The 26,017-nt window shown below is 38.9% G+C and overlaps 1 protein-coding gene and 1 long non-coding RNA gene across 13 annotated transcripts in view; one reads left to right on the top strand and one right to left on the bottom strand.

Annotated features, from left to right (window-relative positions):
- Positions 1 to 11,176, bottom strand: part of LOC119033540 (cilia- and flagella-associated protein 46) — a 60,227-nt gene extending 49,051 nt beyond the window's left edge. For 8 of the 11 annotated variants that reach the window (XM_037123812.1, XM_037123806.1, XM_037123813.1 and 5 more), the window contains exons 1-13: positions 10,819 to 11,176; positions 10,618 to 10,730; positions 8,662 to 8,793; positions 8,308 to 8,372; positions 7,284 to 7,448; positions 6,417 to 6,540; positions 5,393 to 5,487; positions 4,344 to 4,490; positions 4,063 to 4,162; positions 3,606 to 3,704; positions 3,076 to 3,266; positions 2,192 to 2,417; positions 1,701 to 1,818 (exon numbers count right to left, since the gene is read on the bottom strand). In XM_037123812.1, coding sequence (XP_036979707.1) covers positions 1,701 to 1,818; positions 2,192 to 2,417; positions 3,076 to 3,266; positions 3,606 to 3,704; positions 4,063 to 4,162; positions 4,344 to 4,490; positions 5,393 to 5,487; positions 6,417 to 6,540; positions 7,284 to 7,448; positions 8,308 to 8,372; positions 8,662 to 8,793; positions 10,618 to 10,730; positions 10,819 to 10,867 — 1,624 coding nt within the window. In that variant the 5' untranslated portion in view covers positions 10,868 to 11,176. Of the gene's footprint in view, positions 1 to 1,700; positions 1,819 to 2,191; positions 2,418 to 3,075; positions 3,267 to 3,605; positions 3,705 to 3,919; positions 4,163 to 4,343; positions 4,491 to 5,392; positions 5,488 to 6,416; positions 6,541 to 7,283; positions 7,449 to 8,307; positions 8,373 to 8,661; positions 8,794 to 10,617; positions 10,731 to 10,818 lie in introns of those variants that run through there. The other 3 variants (XM_037123808.1, XM_037123811.1, XM_037123815.1) reach the window with 3 other exon arrangements.
- An 8,382-nt stretch (positions 11,177 to 19,558) lies between these two features.
- On the top strand, positions 19,559 to 25,775 carry LOC119033542. 2 transcript variants are annotated; one of them, XR_005079272.1, is made up of 4 exons: positions 19,559 to 19,626; positions 21,358 to 21,493; positions 22,022 to 22,130; positions 22,413 to 24,615. It is a non-coding gene; the product is annotated as an uncharacterized LOC119033542 (long non-coding RNA). The 2 variants fall into 2 exon arrangements; XR_005079273.1 differs by lacking the exons at positions 22,022 to 22,130; positions 22,413 to 24,615 and adding an exon at positions 24,641 to 25,775.
- The last annotated feature ends 242 nt before the right edge of the window (positions 25,776 to 26,017 follow it).

The following is a 26,017-nucleotide window of genomic DNA, read 5'->3' as shown; positions in this document are numbered from 1 at the left end:
AGAGTAAATGGTCTATTTCCAACAATGCCAACTCTTTCAAACAGATATGATACTGACTGCAATCTGACCTGACATGTACGACTAAAAACGTAAAACAAAACAAAAAAAACAGCAAAGAAGCACATTCCAGACATTTTTCAGACCCTTCGGCAGCAACGCGGTTATTCGAGCATTTGTTTCATTGGCTGTAATATAAATAGAGGTCTGTGGCTTTCACTGGAGTGTCTCAAAGAAGCAAAATGCTTCTGTGCCTGTGTGCTCAACCTTAGAAGACAACCACATACTCACACATTCTCTATTCATGCACAGACCTCTCATTGATAGACATCAGAGGTACAACACTAAATAGTGGCAATGCTACCTGCTACAATTAATTAGTTCTTCGAGTCTCAAGAGCTACTTTATGTGTAGGCTTTGAAGCTCAGAACACAATGCTTAAGTGCTGTCAACTAGAGCATGATTGAGGGTAATGGACAAAAACAAGAGGTGTCTCCAGGGACTGTAGCTTTTAACCCATGCCTGCAAAAGAAGCCCTTTGATTAGCTGTCAGAGGAGAGTTTTTCACTGGGTCATTAGGACTGCTGAATGTTCATTTGATGCCGTGGACCAAGGAGCCTGGAATGAGTCTGAGATCAAAGACTCTCCCTGAGCTCAGGCCCTTCTGCTCCATGATCCACTGCACACAGTCGACGTGTGAGCTGCACTGAATACTGGCCAACTCTCTGAGAATACGCAACGTAGACAAAGAGACAAAGTTTAATGCAGCTACTGAAAGAGCTTCTGTCCTGATTTGAACATTCTGAAATGTACATACAAGACAGTGCATACCTATTTTGCTCTGAGACTCTTATTCAATTCGCACTCACAATCTGCACACAATCAGTGCCTACTCTACTGAGAAAGTCCGTCATTCCACAGTCACTGCAGAGGACTATCTTCCAGGTGCATCTTGCGAGTGAGGGAGAGCTCAGTCATATCAACAGTCTTTCTTCAATGAACCAACAAGATCCAGAAACATTTACCCGAGGCTCAGTTCAACACCTGACATAAATGTTTTATTACTTAATAATTCATGAGGCCCATTCGTATCATTAACAGGACTCATCAAATTATCCTCAAAGAAAATAAATCCCCCTGCCCCACAAAAACACGTGGTACTGAAATAGTACAGAGAAAGCTAAGAAAGTGTGAAGAGAGAGCTATGTATGGGAGTGAGCAGCAGGTTCATCAGACACTCAGAACAGGTGGAGGGAGAAGAAAACAGACACCATTAATGTCTCATCAATGAAACAATATTACAAAGCCTATACTGATGTAACTATTATGAGCACAAAACCACCACTCCCTACCGCCATACTGTTTGATGCTATAAAATAGTTGCTTACTTATCATATTTTCTCACTCCTTTCTTAAATAACACATGCATAATGGAAAAAATAATGCACCTTATTGCCTGCAGAATGTACCCCAGATAGTCGTCTGGTGTATATTCGTCCTGGCCAGTAACCTGTCCTTTACCATAAGTTTAATGAAATGTGTGATTCATACTGCAGATACAGGTGGCAAAAGTAAATAATTGTAATAAAGGACTTGTGTTTCAACCTACTAAATCCCTGTGAGAGAAGATCTTGTAAAGCAGATGCATGAGGGGAATACTATTTTGTATGTGAAACTGTGAGAAGTGAGAAAAGGTTCTGTACTTTCAGAGGTGTTGTCTGCATCTAGGATCATCTGGAAATCACCAGGGGCCAAAAGGAGTCCCACAGTGACCAGGATGGGACGAATGTCTGTCTTATCTTGGGGCTTCATTTCCCTGACCTGCGATGGAGGGGAGAGTTGGCTGTCACACTGGATGTTAACTAGTAGTCATGCAGTTTACTTATAGTCCTAAGACCAGCTGTGTTGTCCTCTGTGACTTTAAGTAAAACAAGAAAAATCAAAACACGCTTTTTTTTTTTTTTAATCTGATGGCATACAAATTACACTTACTCTTGTCTCATCAAACCAGCACACAGCATGTTAACTGCTAGACTGATTTGCAACAACTAAGATCTGGGGGTATAAGAGGCTCTTATCCTTCACTGTAGCTGTGTATGATTGCTGTTCATGCATAAAAATCTTGCTATGTTCAGCTTCAAAGACTTGTAACGTTTTATAATGTTCGACTGTCTGACACAGATGGGATGAAAACCTGCTGCATAAGCATGGCGGCTTTATCCTCTGTCCGGGAGGGCGTTTGGTAGAGGGTCCCTCTGATCTGCAGTAGGCGGAGAGCTGACAAAAGCTGTTCTCGTTGTGTCCCGTTATCGAGCAGCAGGGCTTTCTGGAGGTGAGTCAAAGAAGCCTCAAGGCGCCCCTCCTCCTCTTCAATCACCGCCAGCTCTGAGTGGACTTGACAGCGCATCTCCAGCAACGTACTGTGAAAATAACACACAGATGTTTCAATATCACAAACATACTAGCAAGGAACAAAAATCAATGCATATGATACCAAATGTTTGAATTCTGGGATACTATTGATGCATCTGTCACCTTAAAACACCTTAATACCTAAATGTTGGTCTGACAAAACTTTTTCATACCGCAAATCATAATTTTTCTTGATCCAAATGTAAAATGCGTTTTCCCATAAAACTTTAAGGTTGATAATTGTAAAACTTTACAATTCCTTTGCAGACTCAGATTATTCAGTATTTATAGGCTATCAATTTTAACATTACCAATGTTACCAATCAATACTGTTGTAGGCAGGACATTGTGTGAGAACATGTAGAGCCAAAGTAGCACATTTTTTATTCAGTTTATTTCATCGGCAATCTCACAGAGAAATCACTGACACCAATATTTGGAAAATGCTGAATATAGGCCCGATAAGATATCCTTAATCTTGTTAAATGTAGACTTCTTAAATGTTAAATAAGGCTGCAACCTGTTTTTCTTTAAAACATTTCTGTGTAAAACTAACAAGCTCAGCCAAAAATATGTGTGGGGAAGTGCATGTATAAAACAAACTGCGAAGCCCTAAGACATACACACATAATCATGTATCATGGTGAATTTAAAGAAGCTGGAAACCTTTGCATGTCTTCCAGTACTTGGGCCACACTGAGCAGAGGTGCCTTGATGTGTTTCCTGAGGTTGTGCTGCAAAAGGGGCAGACAGAAGCTCCACTGGGTAGCACACACTGCCTGCATGGCCTGAGGGTTCCCTTCCCTGACTGCAGTCTGCAGCCACTGATCCAGCTTGCCTATCTCCTTCAGTCGGGCCTGTGGGACAACAACTACAGATTGAAAATCTCTCTGGTAGCAACGACAGCATAACACTTCTGTCACTTGGCAAGTGTACTTGGACTGAATTCGATTGAAAATGTGAATGCCAAATTTAAATGTGACAGCTTTCATAGCAAAATATGGTACAAAATGAGATTACATGAACCTACATCCCTCAGGATTTTTTACATGTGACTGAAACCCTTAAACAAAGAATAAGAAAAGAGAAAATATTACTGAGCTGATAGTCGAGCCTCTGTTAATTGGTCCAGTGCTTGCAAGAAAAAAACGGCAGCAGAAACACATGACTGATAATTCAGACATATGATTGAGTACCTCAACGCTGGCTTTGGAGTAGTCATTCATCTTCGCCTCTCTCTTCAGAAGGTTGATTTCACAGCTGACACATTCCATCATTATGCGCTGGCCAGTAGTCTAAAAAGACAAAAACACATGTGATTTTAAGAGTCAACAGTGCATTAGAGAGAGGATGGCATGTATTCTTCACAGATATGTTATCATTTTACTTCAGTATGCAAGAATGAAGATGGAACGTTTCTAAAAAAACACCCTGTCTGGGAAACAAATTCTACGTTGCTGAAAGTAATCAAAAATGCAGCAACCTCTTAGGCATTTGGGCATGAGCTCACCTAATAAATCTCATCGTTGTCGAGTGCCCGCTTAAGAAGGGATGTCAAATTCCATGCATAAATTTGCATGTGTTCCATTAATATGGACAGTTACAGTACGGCGCCACTACTGCCTGAGGTTCAACAGAATATCGGACACTCACAGCCTCTCCCATCGACTTCAGCTCTTTCAAGCAGTCAGCAGCTACTTTCTGTTGCTTCACTTGCAAGGCCAGCAGAGCCAACTCCAGAAGCAAGGCAACTCTGCAAATCCCAGATAAAACATAATTTATACAGTTCACAACACTCAGCACAGTAATCTTAGCCATGTAATGCCAGTGGTATATCCAAATGTGGTTTAAGTGTAGCGTAAGGTCTAGGAAGAGGAAAGAGAGCAACAAAGGTAAGAGGAGGAGATTTTTTTAGGGCACTTTAGGTCACAGACCTGTCAGCTGGTTGCATGGGTGTTGGGCTCTGAAGAGGGCTGGAGTTCACAGGCATAGTGGATTCTTTAGCACAGTCCACCAGGAGATGGAAAATATGCTCTAGTTCCTCTTTTGCTGACTCATCCTCCTTCATTTCTTCCAACCTGCTACAAACCACATTAAAACCTTCCTGTGTATATGCATACATGTTCCCTTATGGATTCAAGAGTAAGCATGCATCTGCATTTTCATTCCTTTCCCTAACATATTCACACTAACTAGTGCATAAACCTTGGGCAAAATAACCTATATGATGCCAATGACGGCTGGCTCAGACTGCGTCACGCTGTCAACGTTTATAGCTGAGCTCAAGAACCATAAGGAGCTGTGACATGTTGAGTACAGCCTGCAGAAAGCGGGTGGGGGTTGGGGCTGGGATTGTACCATGCCACACCAGAAACTATGGTACTATACTATTCATGTACACAGGCAGAGCGATAAAACCACCCGCTATAGGATTCTTCAGACTAAGCTGAGGGGCCAGTGGGTCAGTGTTTGAAGAGCTTCCAAGTTAGCTGAAGGTGTTAAAGCTTCAGGATCAAAACACATCAATATCCCACTGTAAGCTCTGCAGCTTAAGAAAACATGGCGTTTAAGACAAATACACATTGCGGGTTACAAATACAGAATGCATAAATCAGACATCTGTACGACTATTACTAAGGTCATAAATTACAAAATGTACATCTGAACTTTCCCCTATCATTAGCAGCAGGCATTCTAAAAAGGCATCATGCAATCAGTCAATGAAACATATTCTTTCAAACACAATGTTTCGTCCACAACTGTTAAAGAGCAAACAATATCGAAGCAGATCAAACGTTTCTCTCCTTTGACAATGACTGCTACTGTAAAACTTGTTTATTTTAGCTGCAGACAGATGGAATAGGCTTTCATCATGACACTATGACAGCACAAAAACAATGCTTTTTGCAAAATAAATCCGCCAGCAATATCAGAGCAGAAAAAATAAAGTTTTTCTTAAATATAGCACAGAAACTTTCCTTACTTTTTCAGTTCCTGTATTCTGTAAATGACTGCTAAGGTAGAGCACTGTCTGCTCATTTCAATGAGTACATTGCCCTCTGTCAGCTTGTGATGCACCTAGAAGAGAATAGTACACATGTTAAAATAATGTATGCAAGATATTTATGCAGTTTTAATTTCATGTAGATTTTCTAACTTATTCACTTAAGTGCAATGTAAAGGGTCATATTTAACTCTGTTTTTCTTTCACGTTGAGTACATCTGTATACATTAATGGTTGTATGTAGGTGAGCTGTGCTTTATTGTAAGAGACAGAATTATTCGAAATGCATTACTTTCATGTGTTTCTACATTGAAATATAAACACATGAAAAACACATTATGTTTATCGAGAAGTCCCCCTCAACTTTATATGCAAAAATCAATAAACGCATATGGTTTATTTGTAAATCTGTGTTAATTCAATTTAATCAGAGTAAGTTTTGGAAATGTAATTACACTGAATCAGCATGTTGAAAAACCTTGCATTAGATATGACAATTTACATTGAATTTGTGCTATAAAATTAGATGGAAAATTAACATTTAATAAAAATACTTACATTCAATCAAATTAAACTCAATTAACTGAACGAAAAGTTAAACATAAATACTGTACAGGACAGGCGTAAGTTTTATAAAAAAGGGTCAGGTAAGGAATGGGTTAACCTCGGATCATGGTTAACATAAATACAGAGTTAAGACCGCAGTTAAATAATCCATGAAACCATCAAAGAGACAAATAAGACAATTTATGAAACACTGACATTTAGTCAACAACCAGGTAACTATACCAGGTATTACCCATAAGACTGTAGCATGAACACTGTCCTATTCAAACCTTTTGTTGATTGTTAAGTTTACTGATATACATCTTTATTATGTATTGTATTGATTTTGTATCTGGTGTATTATATCAGTTTATAAAAAAAGATTGACAATTGTCTAATGTTTGAGGCTAAAAGACACTCAATGTGAGCCCCCAAGTAACAAAGAAATACTGTTTACCAGTAAAGTGAAGAGTTTTGGATAAAGATGTGGTGTATGTGACTTGATGAATCCTTCTGCAGTTCTAGCAAAACTTGAGGCTTCCTCCATTTTCTCAGAGTCCACCAGACATTTGATCAGGTGCCTGGATGAAAACAGAGAGCAAATTAAGCTGTCTGCATGTCTGTTTGGAAAGGGTTACTGGGATGTTTCCACAACATATAGATACCAGCCATGATGTGACTTTTACTATAGCAATTTCCAAAGCCCTAAACCAAGGTGTGCATGTATACCTCACATGTGTACATCCAATGTAATACAATCCAATAAAACATCCCTCACTTTATGAAGCTTGTAATGTTCTATTGTGGGTGACACTGTGGTGTTGTAGAATCACACTGTATTCTACTAAAAGGTGGCATATTTTGTTTTTCCTTGTGGTGGTCAGTGTGAACAACATTTCAAAGGCCATGCAGTGCATTTTAATAGCCACACAGTGGGTTTTGAACAGGGGCCATGTATGTTTGCCAAGCCTATCTTATATGGATAAACTAAGCTATGGATTTCAGACATACTCTACCAAATCCTATTAATACCCTGGCATTTACATTAGACTCTAAATGAATGGTACATTATGTTCTCTGAACATAGATAACCAACATCTGTGCCTGTGGTGTCAGAAGAGAACATGATAAAACAGCTTACATTAGAACTGATTCTCCATTACCAAGAGGAGAATAATGCATATCAACGAGGGAACAGGGAATATGTGGACAAAAGTTAATTAGCTCTGTGCATCATCCGTATGACTCCACCGTGAGACTGGACATAATCAGGACTGGACTTATTCATGAAAAACAAGTGAGAGACTATTGCTGGGTCACTTGCATCATGAGTTCAGCCCTCCAGCTGTGGTCTTGGTCTGCCACCTCCTCAAGGCTCTGGATCACCTGCCTGAGGGAAGGGACCAGGTGGAGGCACTGCCCTGGTAGCAGGAGAGGACGCACTGTCTGGAAGTACAGCACCGAAGCATTGAAGACTATGAAGTAGTATCTGAAAGAAACAAACAACATGCAAAAGGAGCAAACAGAGAATGCTGAATTATCTATATGATGCAAGCAGACAAGTGTCAACACGATTTGCTATTCACAGGAAGTCCTGTGAGTTGCAAATGTGTGGACTGACCATCGTCCAATGAGCCTCAAGAGAGCACCCTGTAGGAGCCTTTCTATGTGGAATAAGTGAAATTTATGAATTCAAGATGCTTCTTTAGAGGAAATCGTGTGAGCAGACTGTTTGAGCGCTGCTAATTTATTCACCAGAGAGTACGTTGTGCATTAGTCTGGGTTGGGTGTATGAGATATGTATTCCCTTTGGTTTTAATTGGGATTGCTCATTCAGCTCCTTTATTGACAGGTTATGAGTTCATTTGCAGACAGAAACAGTGCTCATTTCTCACAAAGTCTAAGCCGCTATCTCCAAACACATCTGTCAGAGCAGGGAACAAGGGAACTTTCACAGTTTCCATTAACACATCTATATTTATCATCCTTTTAACCCTGCTCACAGATACTTCCAGTCAGCTGTTACATTTTAGAAGAATACATGCTGCGTATCATCCACTTGTGAATAAGAGTTCAGGGTGAAGCATGAATGATCATGTTATATTTCAACAATGTTCTTTGCAATTCAAACCTTCATCTCCCAGAATAATTCTGTGCTGCAAACTGAACTCTCATAACCCATCAGAGCTAAAAAAAAACACTCCCTGTTGTGAATATCTCACTTTTATTACATGTTTCACCAGCTGTACCACAGCACTATAGTGCCAATTTCCAAACAATATCAGAGATGATTGCTCAACTCTCTTGATAGAGAAAAAAGCCAGGCACACTTCAGAGAGGTTACATACCTTGGTTCACGTTTTGAGATTTCAATTGCTCTCAGAAAATACTGCACAGCCTCTTCAAAGTCTTCCTAAAATAGAAAAAAATGCAAAAAGGGGAAGTAAGAACTTGTCAGATCATACAAACATACAAAGATCAGACAAACAAACCATTCAGTAAAGACAACAGTTTGAGAAAACACCAAGAAAAAACTTTAAACTGCACTTGACTGTGAAGAAACAAAGAGCAACATGCCTTGAAGAATCACACCGTACTATATAGCTCTACAGTAGCTGAGTGTGTGTTTGTACCTCACTGGCACAGACACACATACATACACACCACCCCCTGAGGAGATGTGTCTAATTTACTGTCCTCACCACAGTGCATGTGGCCGGCGGAGACTTCAGCTGGCCCTGGCAGAGGTAGGCTCGACACAAAAATTGATTAGCCAGCGGATTCCCTTCAAAGTACATCTTTAGACACGCTGCACTTATCTCCAAACAACCCAGCTGAAAACACAAAGAAAGAGGGCAAACAAAATAAAGATTTAAAATGTATCTGCAGTTGTATTGTACAAACAGCTTTTTCCTACATGTGATAAATTATTGAACCTCTTCATAAATGGTTTCCTGTTTGTGTGATTATTAATTTTTCACATGACAAACAATCATCTTAATTGCAGGCTGTTGCCCTTGAGAGTCTCTGTCATGTGTTATCCAGTATATACTCTCCTGTTAATTCTCAGATAAATTCACACAGGGAGAAATGGTAGTACTGTCAGGGGAGATAATCCTGTGACAGAAGTTTCAACTGTAGACTGTAAGCTTTTAATTGTGTTCTGATTAAGTATTTATTTTCTCCCATGCTGGAAGATCATAAAATGAAGCTTGGCAGTAATGAACATTGGATCAGTGCATTAGAAAATGTCTTTACGCTACAGGAATATTCATGCTTGTCTAAAAAAAACTGAAGAAAATTGTGATCTAAATCTGCTGTGGAGTCACTTAAGCCTGAGACTTCAAGGCAAGCTGCACTTTCCTTTGGAATACTTGCTTTATGACATAAAAAAAGACAGAGCAAATCACATTATGGAATGTCACTGTGTTTCATTATTCAAATATGTTTCCTTTGCCCTGAGACAATTCGCTTTACATTAGTGAGTACTCTTTCTCATACATATATATACATACATTATATATTATATATATATATATATATATATATATATATATTATATATATATATATTATATATATATATATATATATATATATATATGTATAATATATATATATATATATATATATATATATATAATATACATATATACATATATATATATATATATATATACATATATAATATATATATATATATTATATATATATATATATATATATATATATATATATATATATATACATATACATATACATATATATATATATATATATACATATACATATACATATATATATATATATATATATATATATATATATATATATATATATATATATATATATATATATATATATATTCCTTATTTAGTCCAAGTGAAACAAGTGAATCTACTGTACATGCCAATAATGCCAGTAATAATCCAAGAGCTTTCATAAAAGAAGATGCTTACATATCATTACAGTAGCAGCCATTTACTAATATAAATGTGCTCTACATTTTCCCACAGTCAGATGCAAATCTTTCATTCTTGGAGGCTGCTTGAAGCATCATGTCTTATGCGACATCTCAGCAGTCGTGAACTCCTCACAACATGAAACCCTCCTCACAGCTCTTGGAAGGCAGGGTTGCAGGCACATTCAGAGCATGTGTTTTTTCACATCAACCTTTCATACAGCGAGTTTCAGCATAAGAATCTAATGCTGACTGTTCGCAAATGCATACACTGGCCATCATCAGTGTGGGTTTGCGCATGATTCTGTATGCATGTTTAATTTATATTGCATGATATGTAGTCATTTAATTTCCACTTTCACTTCTTCTTCAACCTTTAGAACGTAATCTTTAATCTAGAGAGCACTAGTTGGTTCTTTTCTTTAACAGACCAGACAAAATCTTCCCCTCTCCATAAAAGCCGTGTGTGCATTTTATGCTTCCAGAGTACTACTGTGATTATTTTTTCATCTGGGATAATAGGATTCACATTAGTTCCCAGGAAATTGCTGTATCAGACGATACAGTATGTCCTCTAGCAACTGTCCTCAGCAGGCACACACTCAACAGAATTCAGAGCCTTTTATCTTACGTCTAAAAATCGATGCTTTGGCCCTGCTGACCACATCTACCGTGATTTATCCATGCCTCAGTCTCACCTGTAGAGCTGTTTCTGCACAGACGACGTACAACTCCGGGGCAATGCGTCCGCCTGTTCCACCTGTTGCCTTGTCCTTAATCAAGCGGTAGGCTGACTGCAGAGCTTCACGGTCTACACACATTACATGATATTAAACACAGTAAGTCATATTTCAACGTCGTCACAAGTGTAATTGTTCCTCAGTTGATAAATTACAAACCTCGTTGCCCATCTGCCTTGGTTAGATACCGACGAATATCCAAGTCCATGTCGGGTTAAAGTTAACAAGCGTTACCTATTACGTTTAAGCGGACGCCGTTTAAGCTAACGTTAATCATAAATTGTTGGCTAACGTTAGCTGGCTACGGTGAAACTTCAGCCATTACCCAAGTAAAACTATCATTACAGCTGTGTGAAATTAGCCAGTAAATAATAATACGATATTGTTAAGCTTGTGTTAACGTAAATATGCCAATTATTAGTTACTGTAAGGAAAAACTAGCCCAGTGTCAACGGATAAGCTAACGTTAACTTCACTATCCCACCACCTGTGTTTGATGTTAGGGTGCGTTACTAGGCAACCGGAGACAGAGCTTGAAATACGGTAAGCGAGAGAGACCAAAGGGCTTGAGAATTGCTTTTGGTTGAATTTTGCTCGAGCCAAGGCCATGAATAAAAACACATTTCTTGAGGCTACTAATTGGCCATCTCAACTTCTCCACACTGTCAACAAGCTGAAGTTTAACAAAATTCCCTACTATTAAATCAAATTAGCTTTACTGGCATAAGTATTGATGTTGCAGGCACATTTCATAATGCATTTTCATGATAAAATACACAGACTACACATCACAAAAATGAAAATTAGTTCTCTCTCTCTCTCTCTCTCTCTCTCACTCACTCACTCTCACCCCCCCTCTCTCTGCTTTACTCATACACACACAGACACACACACAGATGTGGGTACAAAAAAAAGCACCTCTTCATGCTTGCGGTCCCAATGCTTCCTCACTTCAAAGTGCATCATTAGAAATCAGGCCACTCAGTGTGCAGATATAATTTACTTGGTCAAACCACAGAGCACTATTGATGTGACGGGGGGACAAAAAAGCGAGTCAAGGCAAACTGCTGTGGCTCTCCCTATAATGGAGTTCCTAGTTTGAGGTTTAATTGACAGAATCATGTATACCTGCCAGTATTTCAAAGCAGCATAAATTCAGAAGGCTAGCACTTCAGTGGCCCTAAAGCAAATTTGTTAAGCGGTTCATCGTGGGATCTGTCTAAATATACACGCAAAGAGAATATTCACCCTTTGGAATGGCTTCAAATGTAAAATATATAATTATTTTCTGGAAGAGATTTTTCTTCTGTCACTTGACCTACTTAACGGTTGGAGATGAGTGGTGCTTTTTTTCTGTCACTGCAACAACAGTGCTTTTGCTGATAAATGTGAGTTAATGTGACTTTTACTATATACTCACCGTTGAGTTGCAGAGAAATTCACCTCTTTGCCTGCCTCACTTGACATTTCAGAGGGGTGATCAACAAATCATTATGAGTGGGCCTTTTGACAGTTATGTCTTAAATCGTGTCTCATAAGTGTGAAGTAAAATTCCATTTATCAGAGAGACAAATATGGGCATTGTATTGTCACACCTAACTGTTTAATGCTCTGTGATAGAGATGTAATCCCAATAATTTTATGTTAGTGATATAATCAATGTGTAGTGGAAGATGGTGTTGATGGCTTCACAAAGCCAGTAGCCAGGCAATCTAGCCAACACAGATGCTGCTATATGATGATGAATGGCCTTGTACAATGCTTAATGTGTTTGCTCGGACTGGCGACAACAATGCATTTGCCTGCTGTGTAGCGCACAAGAATTTTAACTAGAGCGTCTTCGTATAAAATTGAATTTCCACAATATATCATATGGCTATAATCACATATAATCTTGGCATTATCTGTATATGAGTAACATGATGAAATACTAGGTTCCAGGACCAAGGCTTGTAATGTCTAAGCAAAGAATTATTGACAGCAGAAATGTTTATCAAAATCATCTTTTTCAAATGGAATTAATAACAGTTATGAGACGGAGTGTGTGCGAATATCCTGTGGAAAAACAACCAGTGCAACTTCAGTCTTTCAACAATATCTGACTTTAATTCACTGTCAGTGGAACAGCTCCAGGAATGGCTCATATTCACAAAGAAAGACTTAACTGTCGCGGATTACATTAATAACAAGTCTGGACTCTTTTCAGAATTTAATTTAAGGCACTGAAGAATGAGTTGAAGTTCAATCCAATGGAAGAAAAAGATAAGCTCCAGATGGGCCTCAATAGCATCATTTTACTTCCATTTAGCCAGAGTGTACACACCATCATAAATACTTTTTTGCTGAGATGCGGCGCGTTTGGGTCATGCTCTCTTATAAAATGAGAGGGGAAATTGAAATGCCATTAGGAGATAATCCATGAGCTGTGTCTGTGAGTTATCTTTGGGCGAGTGCACAGACGCTAGCCACATTTAATGAGGATATAACAACATGTCACAGTCTTGTCAGCAGCACTGACACACACAACGGTGGAGAACAAAGATAAACAATGCCTCACCAGTAGTGAAATTACATTAATCATCCCCAGCCGTTTTCCTGAGATGAATAGAAACAAATACCAGCAAGGCTGTTTCTCCCTTGTTCCACACCAGGAAGCTCATGTTTCAGATAAACAGGATGAGGCGGAGCAGATTTGTTAGCTGTTTTTAATTTACTTGTAGGTTCTTAGAAGTTATAATGAGATTGTTGTCTAAAAAAGAACTAAAAGGTGCATGCTGATCGTGCTACCAAAAAAAAAAAAAAAAAAAAAAGGTTTATGACGGTATCTCACACTGTGATATGAATCTGCCCAGTGTTTTTGATCAAATAGAAACTTTTAAAGAGCTACAAGCTGTGAAATGATGACATATTGCACTGCCATTAATCAAGATCTACAGCTACTGAGAGTGGGTGTGTTTTTTTATAACAAGCATTTACATATTAAACCATCCATAAATGTATTTGTTTACGTGAAGTTCCACTCACGCAGAGTTCACCTCTCATTCATAATGAATCAAAGCCAGTGTGTGCAGTAAAGTCTTTTGCATTCTCTGGCACCCTGATGGGATAAATTTCTACATGTCTATCCCTACAATGCCAGCATATCCTTGAGATGTTATATCAGCAGGATCAGGTAAATTATTGATCACCTCTCAAATTGCTATCAATTATTGAGCATTTTGCACATGTGAAGCTCACATAATCAAGTATGGCAGCAGCAAACCAGCGATTACATCAGCATGAAAGCGGTTGTTCATCTACACACATGCAAGACCCTTTACTATTTTTTACTCTTCAGATACACATAGTTTCTGATTGTGCTGCCTTTGGCCTCAGAGACAGAACACTTTTTCAAAACAGTACAAAGACAATATTTTACCTCATAAACTTGATTGATTTTTGGAAATATCATGCTCATTGTGAATTTGATGGCAGCAACAAGTTTCAAAAAGTTAGGACGGGTGCAACAAAGGACTGTGAAAGTTGTGGAATGCTCCAAAAACACCTGAACATTCCACAGGTAGACATGTTCATTGGTAACAGGTGATAGTATCATAATTGGGTATGAAAAGGGCGATCTCAGGGAAATGATGGGATGAGGTTCACCACTTTGGGAAAGACATGAGTGTAGGATATTAGGAGCTCAGGAACACTTCATAAAAGTTTTCTGTAAACACAGTTCATTTTCAAATTATTGCATTCTGTTTTGATTTTTGTTTACACAGTTGGAAATCTGGGTTTGTGTTATCTCTGAGAAATTTAAAGAACACTAAGCATCTACGCCCATACTTCAGGCTCTGTTAGGCTGTAATGAAACTAGTTGTGAAGACCTTTTTTCTAAAAGCTCAAAATTTCAACCTTCTTTTGGCGCAACAATCATGATATAAGGGTTATGGGCACGGGCAGCAGAACGTAACAAATAGCACACCAACAAGCAAACACATGTACAAACATGACACATCAGTTACAGAACAACTTTACAAAAGCAGACATAAGCAAGGACAGACTAAAGCAAAGACAGTCATGAGTGGATACAATTATGACAAACAAAACAACAGTAACAGCAGTAAAATCCATAAAGCTAATTTAGGTCAAGCCGCAGGGCAGTTTAGCAGCATAAGAGTCGGACACTGAAAGACATTTGCCAAATAATGAAGACGTTGAATCTCTGACACATTTGATGACTTATTAGCCATCACATCAGTTGCTGGGTTATTGGAACTTAAAAATGTATAACTGACCACGATTGAAAAATATGTACATACAGAGAGACTTTAACTACAAGACCTGTTTTTTTTTCATGCACAAGCGAGTTTCTGCAGCTAATCAACAGGACCACCCACATTTAAGATACAACTCAGTCTACATAGAATTTCAAACAGACGTAGGTGTTAGCGATTTAAAACACATGCATTCAGATTCACAGCGCATTTGATGAGAAAGCCCACGTTGAGCTGGGTATAATTAGTTTCTCATGAACCAAGGCTCTCTGCTTTTAAAAGAGACGTACAGTAACAGCCACCATTGATTGGATAATGAACCTCGGGCTAAATTCTAAGCCCTTCCCTGGTGCCCATTTCAAAGCCTTTCAGGCAATGAATCAAGTGGTTATTAATGTGAAATCAAAAGACTGTTCAAACAAAAATGTGGCAAAATATAATACCTCTTTTCATTCATATATCAGTAAACATTAACATTCAGTTCTCCTCAGGAATGAGGTTTTCTTTTAGACAGGGGTAATTAGTGATGTGAATCATACTGTGGAGCATTGCATGCATTTTTTTTTTTTTTTTTTTTTCCCCTTAAGGCAGCTTTGGCGCAGAAATCCCAAGAAATGTTAAGTCACCAGTGAGCATAAATAATTTACAGGTTCTCTGCTTGGACATTTGATTCCCTCAAAACTCTTGGCATCTGATCCTGTTCCACCAAATGTGTCGAAATCGCATTTCCTCCGTCCTGCTCCCTTCAAACGTCCCACTTTATGTACAATAGGCACATGCACTTTTAGGATGACGCAGTTTCCCAATCGTCTAACTCAAACAATTCAGCATTTGAAGATAATCTGTCCTGTCAGAACTGGACCATCAGACACACAGTTTCTTATCTAGGCAAGCATGTGTTCAAACAGCTAATGAGGGTATTGACTCACTGCTCACGCTCTCATTGGAGCTGACGGATGTTACTGATTTGTTTAAACATCATCAGCGTGGGGATTGGATTTGATGGCACCCTGGATGCGTACTTAGCAAAAACTGACACCATGCCCAATCCTTCACAGCATGTATTTGCTGATTTGGTTGCACTCCACAGAGATTAGTCAGTAATATCAAGTTGAAAGCATTTCTCTCGAGCTGTATGGCTGCATATATTTCGCATGTATGCTGTAAGTCATTCACATCAGATGTAATGTATGTGAGCTGATTGCATGTACTAAGGACAGGCTTAGTGCTATAAAAGAAGGATAAAATAATTCAAAAAGCATATTATGATCTAAAAATTCTATACAATATTCCATAAGCGCTGCAGAAGAATGCAAACTGCACTGTGCTCACTGTTTATCTTATCGTTTATGATGTTATTATCTTGTACCCATGCAAAAATATTCCTTCTCCGAAACACTTCAATCATCGCTCGACAGTTTGAGCATTTCATTTTACTGTGATTGCTCAACAGACTGATTAAAAAGCCCTAATGTATCTGAGCGAGGTTCACGATCCATTGAGGAGTCATTAATCAGTCGTAGCCTCAAGTGCGTGGAAGATAAATCACATCTTTCATTCACCAGATGTATTTTTAGCCACAGAAGAGGGGTAAGTTTCAGGAGGACTGCCATCTTTGTTGGCCTGTCAGTCAATCTCAGTGAAATCTCTAAAGACCTGGACCAGAGTCAACCCATTTGCATAACTATTGGATGGATTGCCGTCAAATTTGGTCCATTTATGGATGAATTCCAGTAGGAGTATCCATGAAGGTCATCACCGTACCACACAGCGGTCCAGCTTTTACTTGTCGAACACATCAGCTGACCTCTTTCATCTTTTAGGTGCTATCATTAGCATGTTAGCATGGTGAAGATCAGTAGCTAAAGATAATAATACTGTGACACTTAATGAAAGTTGACGAGCCCAGTCTGTCAATATAGAGCTAAACTCATCCTTGAATCCACACTTGAAGATGTGGTGAGGTTTGATATGGCACACCCAGGTCTAACAATTTCACATTTTTTCCTTTAATCAACAGAAGCTTGATGATCCTGTAAATTGCTTTCCGCATGCTGTTTTTAGTATTTCTGTTGTTGGCAGCAGGTATCCAGTTCACAGAGACAGTTCCAGAAGAGGGGCCTATGGTGCACTGGCCACCCCTGATTGGGGTCTGATCTGATTGACCATACCAAGTGCCAGCCCATTATTGTAAGGTATAATTGGCATCTGCAAAGTGAGAGATGGGAACTTAGCTTGAACTAACCATTTGATAAGTATTTTCAAAGGGTCCACTTTTACAAAAGTTAATTTTTGAGCTTCATTCCCAACTTGTCAAATGCTGATGATTTGGGATTGTTGGCTGGGTCGGCCACCCAGACTCACCGTGCCTCCAAAAGTAGGCTAAGAAACTCAGTTTCTCAGAGTTGGTAAATTTAGATGTGCATGTTTTATTTTGTACGTAGCCTACTTTTGGGGGTACAGTGAGTCTTAGAACTGCTTTACTGATCAAAACCACTTGAAAAAGTCTCACTCAGTAAGCGTGTTTCCATCTAGCTGTTTTCTAGAGACAAAAAAAAGTGTCAAAATGCCATGGAAACAGAGTTGGCTAACAAATCATGATATACATGAAGCATGTGATTTAAACATGATTGAAGATGCACTGGAGAGACAGCAGATATGTGTGGATGTGTTAAGGAGATAAATACTCAACGAAAACATAAATGGCATATTTCCATTGCAGTTTCAAAATGTTTTTTCACTGTCTGATATTGTACTTCTAATTAAGTCATCTCATTACATCCTGTTGCTCTGCAGGGGTTAATTGACACCTGCTTGTAGGGTTAGCTGACCCTCCCCCCTAAGAAAACATGTACTTACTTTGCATTTATTTTAGCAGATTTTCTTGAAATCTGGTTAAATCTGGATGGAAACTTGGATGAATAACTGTGGGTAACATTTTGAAGCTAACGGTAACAGTGGCAACAAAATGAACTCCTTGGTCTTTAAACTTTTATCCTGCTATTGGTGGCAATCTAAGAATAGCAAAGCCATCTCTACACTTTTCATACAATAACTTTTTCTTTGTGTTATGATCATTACAGCCCCAAAGCGCTGCAGCGTGCCTGTAGGCTTGAAGTCATGTTTCCATTAAGATTGCTGGAAGGATAAGCCGGTTCTGATTGATCTTGTTAAGAGGTTCCAACACCTCCATCTCTAAGCCATCCTCTCAGCAGAGAGACAGGGTGTCGGTTGTGATTATCCACGCTCTGGTTCCCCGTTGACAGGCTTCAATAAACCACTTTAAGACACATGCTGGTTGTACTTTTTAGCTCCCATCTTCTGTCGCTTGACAGTGTGTCAGTGCAGCTTGACCTGCACATAAACCATAACTCATATTCATAGGCATAACTGCACCTTGAGTCACTTCACCAAGGGGATTATCATTCGTGCTTATTGACCTAAATATGTCGAAGCTTGTGCATTTACTGCCCATAGAATATAGCATCTCCTCATCATGATTTAACACATGTACCTCTCCACAGCCTATTGGTTTCCTGATTTCCTCTCAGCTCAAGTACAATAATGTAACCCCATCACCAGAATAAATGTTTGGCAACTGTGCAACATCACATTTCTTTGTGTTCTTTGTTCAGTTTTATGTTGTGACGATGCCGTGCTAATGGTCTGGTTAAGTAATGGTTAGGTAATGAACCCTGTTTTAGCTTACCTGGTTGTAGTATAAACACTTTAACACAGAAGAAATATTGCCCCACCGTTTTGATAAATTGAAAAAAAAACAAAAAAAAAACTGATTTTGTCCGTCAAAGATATATATCATTACACATGTTGAAATGCATTTAAAACAGTATGAAATGTCCAAATTCATTGTATCTGTGATGTGCAGAAAAGTATAATGCCAAAATTTACCAGTGTTCACACAGCAGCCATTTTCCTCTGACATCATGCTGGGATGGGAAGCTCATGGATGGTGAAAATCCAGAGGTCCATTTTTCAAGGTAGAACAACATATTGACACATATGACACATTAGCTTCTGTTTGACATCAGCTAACGTACGCATTCAACCACTTCCTTGCTAACATTGCTGTTTGATGGTGACACGATAGGAAATGCATAAATTTGTTCTAAAATATCAATCCATATCTTGCACACATTTTATAAGCCTGGAAACAGATGTATTCAACACTGTAAACAATGTTAAGCTCAATAAGTTATCATAACTTGTTTCTATCATTTACTTGTAATTAATATAATGAATTGTGAAATTTCAACTTAATTTGATGAGTTATTGGTATTCCAACTCAAGGTTTTAAGTCAGTTAAGTGAAATGGAAGTTTCAATTTGTCAGCATAACTTAACAGTATGAGTTTTTGGTGTTAACCAGATCTCTTAGAAACTGATCATGACCGTGGTGTGACAGCAATATTAATGCGCAGTGATAGTGGTGCTTGTTAAAATTTCGTCTTGATCTGATAAGGGACTAATAATTTTGATATAATGATTTTAAAACTTGAGCAGGCGCTCCACCCAGTTCTGGCTGCCTATTAACAGAAGAAGAGGTACACTAGCTGAGCAGATTGAGAACGGTGAAAAGAGGAACGGCGGATGACTACAGTTTGTTAGCAAGGTCAGGATCAGGCAGTATGGTGCGTCATTTGGACAAAGGGCAGCAAAAGAACAGGCGGGAAATGAAACTGAACAAAGAAGTAAGTTAAGTGGTTGAATTTATCATATAATTAATGGCTTGGTGAACGTTTTGTATGGTACTGATGTAACCTACGGTTTGTAACGAGTTAGTGGCTTCACGGACTATGTGTCAGTAATTACTTGTGGCCCGTGTCCCATGTATGTGTGTGTGTGTGCGCCAGGTGTCTGTTTAGTTAGCAATTAGCCATAGCTTAAACTGTGTTGTTTGTAACATTGCTTGATTTAACTTAACGGCTACACACGAAGCTCCATGTCAGTAATTAGTCGTAGCCCCTGTCCCATATGTGTGTGTATGTGTGTGCGCGCTTGGCATCTGTTTAGTTAGCAATTAGCCATAGCTTAAACTGTGTTGTTTGTAACATTGCTTGATTTAACTTAACGGCTACACACGAAGCTCCATGTCAGTAATTAGTCGTAGCCCCTGTCCCATATGTGTGTGTATGTGTGTGCGCGCCTGGCATCTGTTTAGTTAGCAATTAGCCATAGCTTAAACTGTGTTGTTTGTAACATTAACATTATTAATCATTTTTACAGTGAAACAATAATGTGAGCCAGGATGTGGATGAATGCTAATCGGTTATCAAATATGTAGTTTTAGCTCAAAATATGGCACAATCGCCCTCCATAAGTAAATTTTCGGTAAGTGATGAAATTAGCTGTTACTACTACACAACTAACAGTAACATGCTTACAGGTAAACCATTTATTAGCATGTCCGGTGGTAGTTTAACTTGTTAGCATGCTAACAGGATAGATTGTTTGCCCTTGAAGTGAAAAGGGAATTAGAATATCTAATATAATCACTGTTTATGTTGATTTATGTTTTATGAGTTAAAAATGCTCTTTAAATAGGCTCATGTAGGATCGTTAAATTAATTTTTTCCACAATCTGAGCACAGCAGGCAACAATTTGTGTAGGAAGTCAGTCAATTATGGAAACTTGGGATCCTAGTGCTACGGAAGCCCTGCGAGGCATGTGAAAAAATGGAACTTCAAAAGATTATCCTTGCAGAGCATTCTGTTCTTGAGTTGTAAACACAGGAGAGAAAACTGTTCGGATCAGACTTATAAAATGGATCACCATCATCATTTTTTCCCCCTCCAGCTTGCCATCAGGGCCTCCAGTACCATTTTGAAGCTAATACAACACAATCAGTGGTTGTTTTTGGGCTGTGGTCCAAGTTTCATTTTTGGCCCTCTAAGAGGAAAAAGGTTGGGTAATGTAAGCACTGTGATTTATCTGTGACATGTTCGCTGATACATTGATGTCTAATCCAATGTTTGGTTTGATGGGTTTGTTATGCTTGCTGTTGTCACCTCCATCAAGAAGGTTGAGTTTTCACCTTTGTCTGTTGGTTTGTTGGTTGGTTTGTCAACATGTTCATACAAAATCTATAAAATGGATTTTCACAAAACTTGAATTAAGGATAGATCACCAACAAAAATAGACCCTAGTAAGTTTGGTGTGGAAAAAGGATTATTTTCTGACTTTATTTAACTTTGTGTGATAGGGCGTTTTCAAACTTGTTTGAAAGAATGCATGGATCTTGAAAAAAAAAAAAAGATCTGCCATATTTAGGTATCTGGTTTCTGTGAGTAAGTATGAAAGGACAAAGACATACTTTGCTAATGAAAAGCTGTGTTTCATCATGCTGTTATAGGCTAAGCGCTGTGTCAGCTTGTGTGTACGTGCTAATTTGTGTGAATATTATATCTCTCTTCTCTGGCAGCTGATGTGTTTCTCTAGCCAGGTGTTGGTCTTGCCAGGATGTGGAGGGGGGAGCAGGCTGCATTTGGAAGAGTTGGATCAAAAGCAAAAAGGACCCTCAATGATATTTAATACGTCTGCAACATCGCTGAGCTCAGGTACCATGGTAACAGCCCAAAACTCCCTCCTCCCTCTCACACATTCCAATTTTATCTCCCTGTCCTCTATTCCCATACTTTAAAGCAGACTGTGTTCTAACATCCGTACAGAAACGCGTAAACATGCGGCAGCAAGCAACTGGTAATCAAATCATATCAGACTGATGATTTTACAGTACACATATTTGCCGGAGTGCGGGTGTCACCCTATACTGATGACAAAGTTCACATCCCGGTCGCATTATGAAATCAATTTCTGAGGCAGCAGCTCCTTGCCACCCTCCTGCTCCTGCTCTCACTTGTCACTCTTTCTCCATTCATTCTCTTTGATGATACAAAAAGTAGCATGTGCTTGAAAAAATTTAATAAATACAATACTGTCACAATGTGATTGAAAAAAGACGAATTTTAGATGCATCATAGAACAAAGTTGAGGCGAAACTAATTTGGGTCAGTCATAAATTATATTTACATGTTTGCCTGGTGCTCTGTGTTTTCTCTGTTACTCTTTGGCTGTTTGCCCAACAGATTACCTCTTGCCTCAGGACACACACCAAAATAAGGCATCTTAATGCCCCTCATGACACGGATTATTGAAGCAAGAGCAACTCACAATAGAGTAGCAAGAATGTTGAAAGTAAGCCTGAATAAATCAGCCTTCACCATTCCTTTGTATTTTAAATTATGTTTTCTTCATATAAAATGGTTACAATGTCTTTCTGGTACACTTGATTTTTAAATGGATTTTTCCAATATAAGAGTGATATAGTGGAAATATAAGCCGAATGGGGTCTTCCTAAACATTACGTTTAGCTAAAAAAACACAAAATCTACCATAGTGCTGATATCCCAAAGCATTTCTTTCTCACACAGGACCTGTCACAGTGGCATCATGCTTTCTATGCTTTTTTTATTTCAGGCGGAGGGCGAGAAAACTTTGGAACTGTCAACTGCTGCTCAATGATTTTATCAATTGCTGCTAGCTAGCTAGCTAATTTAGCCAATGTAGGCTTCTTAAGTGTTAAAAAGTCTCCAGCTATCATTTAAATATTTACAGCTGAGTCGTTTGAGAACAAGAACCCTGTCAAACCATAAAAGAAAACTGTAAAATACAAAATGTTGCCTGGCATCTCTTGTGCAAGATCTTGTTGAGGACGGCTGACAATGTAAGATACATATAGACATACTGCTGTAATAGATGCCCTTTGATGACAAGTCTGAAACACAGGCTACTAGTTGGCAGTTATGCACACAAACAGTACACTCTTCTCTGCTCATGTGTGTTCACTGATTTTGGTTAATTCACCCATCCCACCACTGCTGCAACATTTCCAAAGTTAGGACAGCCATTGTAAGTGTTTATGAAACAGTGACTGCTCTCGGCGTTCCACAGCTCCGAGGGTGTGGTTATTTTTTCCAGCAGCGCTTCGACTTTATGACCAAACTGTTTTTGCTGGAATGTGATTTCTCCCTTACAGTAACTATTTCTCATTGCACCCATGATATAGGCTTAATGCTAACAGGCTGAGGCTAACCCTAAAGTTTGTATTCCAGTGTAGAGTATAGATTTGTTGCTGAATGTAACACTATTTCAGAAACAGTGGTGGAAAGGGTATCACTTAAGTACTGTGTTGAAGAGCAATTCATAGGTACTTGTATTTGAACACTTACTTTGTATGTTACTACATGCTTCTACTCCACTACATTAATTTGATTGCTTTTGTTACTTGTTACTTTCGCAGGTTTCACACTTCAACTAATGATACAAAATATAATGAATATAATATAATGAGAGTTGGGGTGCACCCAGTCAATCACAGAGTAAAATGCAATAATACAATACACATTGAAGTGAACTGTAACATTCTTCACATGTAAAACATATTTTGATGCTAGCTGTTCCTTTAAGTAAAATCTTACACGACTTCCAACACACTGGATGTGCTTTTCATGACTGGAGCTTTTAACGGTCATCGAACAGTCAGCTGTACTCCGTGTTTACAGTAAGGTCACGACTACAGCCTTGTAAAGGATGAGCGCGAGGGAATAGAAAAAGGAGAACAGCAGAGCCTTGAGTCCGTGATACCTCCCTGTCATCACATGCCCTTTAGGATGGTCCCAGCTTTTTTACGGTTCACATGGCTTTTCTTTCACCAGACTGAGTGGCTCAGATTAGGGCATTTCCCTCTCAATTCACAATGCCACTTGAGGGAACCACTTTATGTAAGGGCACAGATGGGCTGTTTTGCTCCTGAAAATGTATCCCTGTGAGCCAAGACATTAAATTCAGCCTTATGCAGGCAATCCGCAATCTCTCTCGTCTCTTTCTGTCCTTTTCTGTCTCCCTCTCTCTTTTTCATGTCCACATCAGACCATAACTCTGTCGCTCAACTGACTCTTCTGAGGAGCCTGCAGGGAGTGAGTGTTCTGTGCCATACAAAGAGACTTCCCTCATATTCCCCTATCCTCCTCCTCTTTCTACGACATACTGACCCCGCTAGCCGAGCGCTGACTGCCTGTTTCATCCAGTGACCCCTGCCAAATTTATGTCTGAGGGTCATGCTGTCACTCCATTACTTCTTCATTCAGTGTTTCTTTGGATCAGGGTTACTCTGGCCAAACTGTCATGGTCCTGTCACAGTGCCAGAGAAGTTCAGTCATGAACCGGGCATCCAACAGTTTCTTCTCAGGCTTTGGTCAGAGCATACACAGGCTTGACAGCAAAACAAAAAAAACTAAAACAAAAAAAACCTGGTAGTTAGCCAGACTTATGTAAGGGATTATAGAATATTTATTTTTGCAAGTCATATTGTGATACTGTTCAAAAAAAGACCTTGAAAAACATTCAAAGCATTTGTCTTTTTGCAGAGGACCAGTTCCGACTGATTCAGGTTTCGTTTTTTAAAGAGTTTGCTGTTTTCAAGAGTGTGAAACTTGCAGATAAACTTGCACCCAAACCCCACAGATCCCAGGGGCTCAGATCCCAGCTTGATGTGTATGATGTTGTGAAAGGATGCTGCAGACACCTCCTGTGAACAGACAGCCTCTCTGCTGCTTACAGCAGATGCAGAGACATCAAACTGAAAACACTGCTGGCTATAGCCTATTAAACTTACATTGTGTACTTTTGTTTTTATGTTGCGCTAGGTGCCATCGCAGATGTTCTCCATTTCATCTACTGAGAGAGGGATGTTTTGTTCTCAAATGCTGGGCTGACAAAGATTATAGGAATGCAACCAAAATCAGAAAAGTTTTAGTTTTCTTTATGTGTTACTGGTAGTTATTGAAATGGTGATATTTCATTCAGCGCATTTACAATACATAATGAATCAAAGAGTGTCTCCTGGCCTCTTTGTCCTTTGATTTTTTCTGATGTACTCTTCAGTGAAAATAATATTTTGTGTCAGTGAATCAATGATCTTCTTGTCACCTTAGGCCCTTTATATGTGACAGATGGTGTGAGGTGCATGGAGCAAGTGTCTTTAGTTGTTTAGTTAAATGGCAGACAATCCGGACAAACTGTGAAAAGCATGGAGCAAAGGGGTTGTATTTATTAAGTGACTTTAAACAAGTCATACATTCCTAACATAAATGAAACCAAACTGAGTGTCATCTCCCATTTCCTTTAAAAGCCAGGGAGTCTAGGACCTGGCACACTGATATTTAAAAAGCAGCACTTGTTTTCTATAAGGATCAGTTATGTTGTCTGTGACTGTCACTCTGCTGCTACCATTTCATCATCTGTCCTATCAGTAACTACATTTGATTACAAATGAGCAAATAGATTGACATTTTACTGAGCAGGAGCAGTGCTGCTGCACATGTATGTGTAGTGATGCGTGGATCAGACAGCAAGGGTCATGAGAGTTAGCATTCTGATCAATAGCAGATGGGATGCTAGTGGGTAAAATATGTCTTTAATGAGGGAAATATTACCTGCAGTGATCCTCCTGCCGCAGAAATGATAACTGTCTGTCCATTTAAGGGAGCCAGCATTCAGTTGAGTGCATTTGTCAGAAATTCATTTTAATTAATGTTCTGTCTCATTCAGCACATCAAAAGATCACACATGGTTCAACAAGAATTCAAAATGAGCAACCGTCCTCCTGATAAATCCTGAGCTCCATCAGAGCTGTCTTAGATATTTATTTCAGAATTTTATTCTGTCTTTAATTCTGTTGCCTATATTGAGTTTCCTCTTTCCTGTCACATCAGCAACAGCTTTCAGATTTGTTGCTTAAACATGTTACATATTTGTTATGCTGTATGCATGGAAACGTTGATGATTAAAAGCAACTTCTCTAATCATTAAATCAGAGTACTCATGTGTTGTGAACCTGCCTGTGTAGGCAAATCTATTATCTGAATAATGCTTCTTTAGATAGCTTAAAAAATATTGTGCTATTGACTTTAGAGCAGCTTTTTGCTGGTCAAAGGCACAGTCATTTTCCTTTGCTTAAAGATAGCAATCACACCTCACTGTAAGACAAACACGTGCACAGGTGGGCGCATATAAATTTACTA

The sequence above is a fragment of the Acanthopagrus latus genome, chromosome 15 (genome assembly GCF_904848185.1).
Source record: "Acanthopagrus latus isolate v.2019 chromosome 15, fAcaLat1.1, whole genome shotgun sequence".
Lineage (NCBI taxonomy): Eukaryota > Metazoa > Chordata > Actinopteri > Spariformes > Sparidae > Acanthopagrus > Acanthopagrus latus.
Note: the sequence above shows the minus strand (reverse complement) of the source record. Positions and strands in the feature narration are given on the sequence as shown.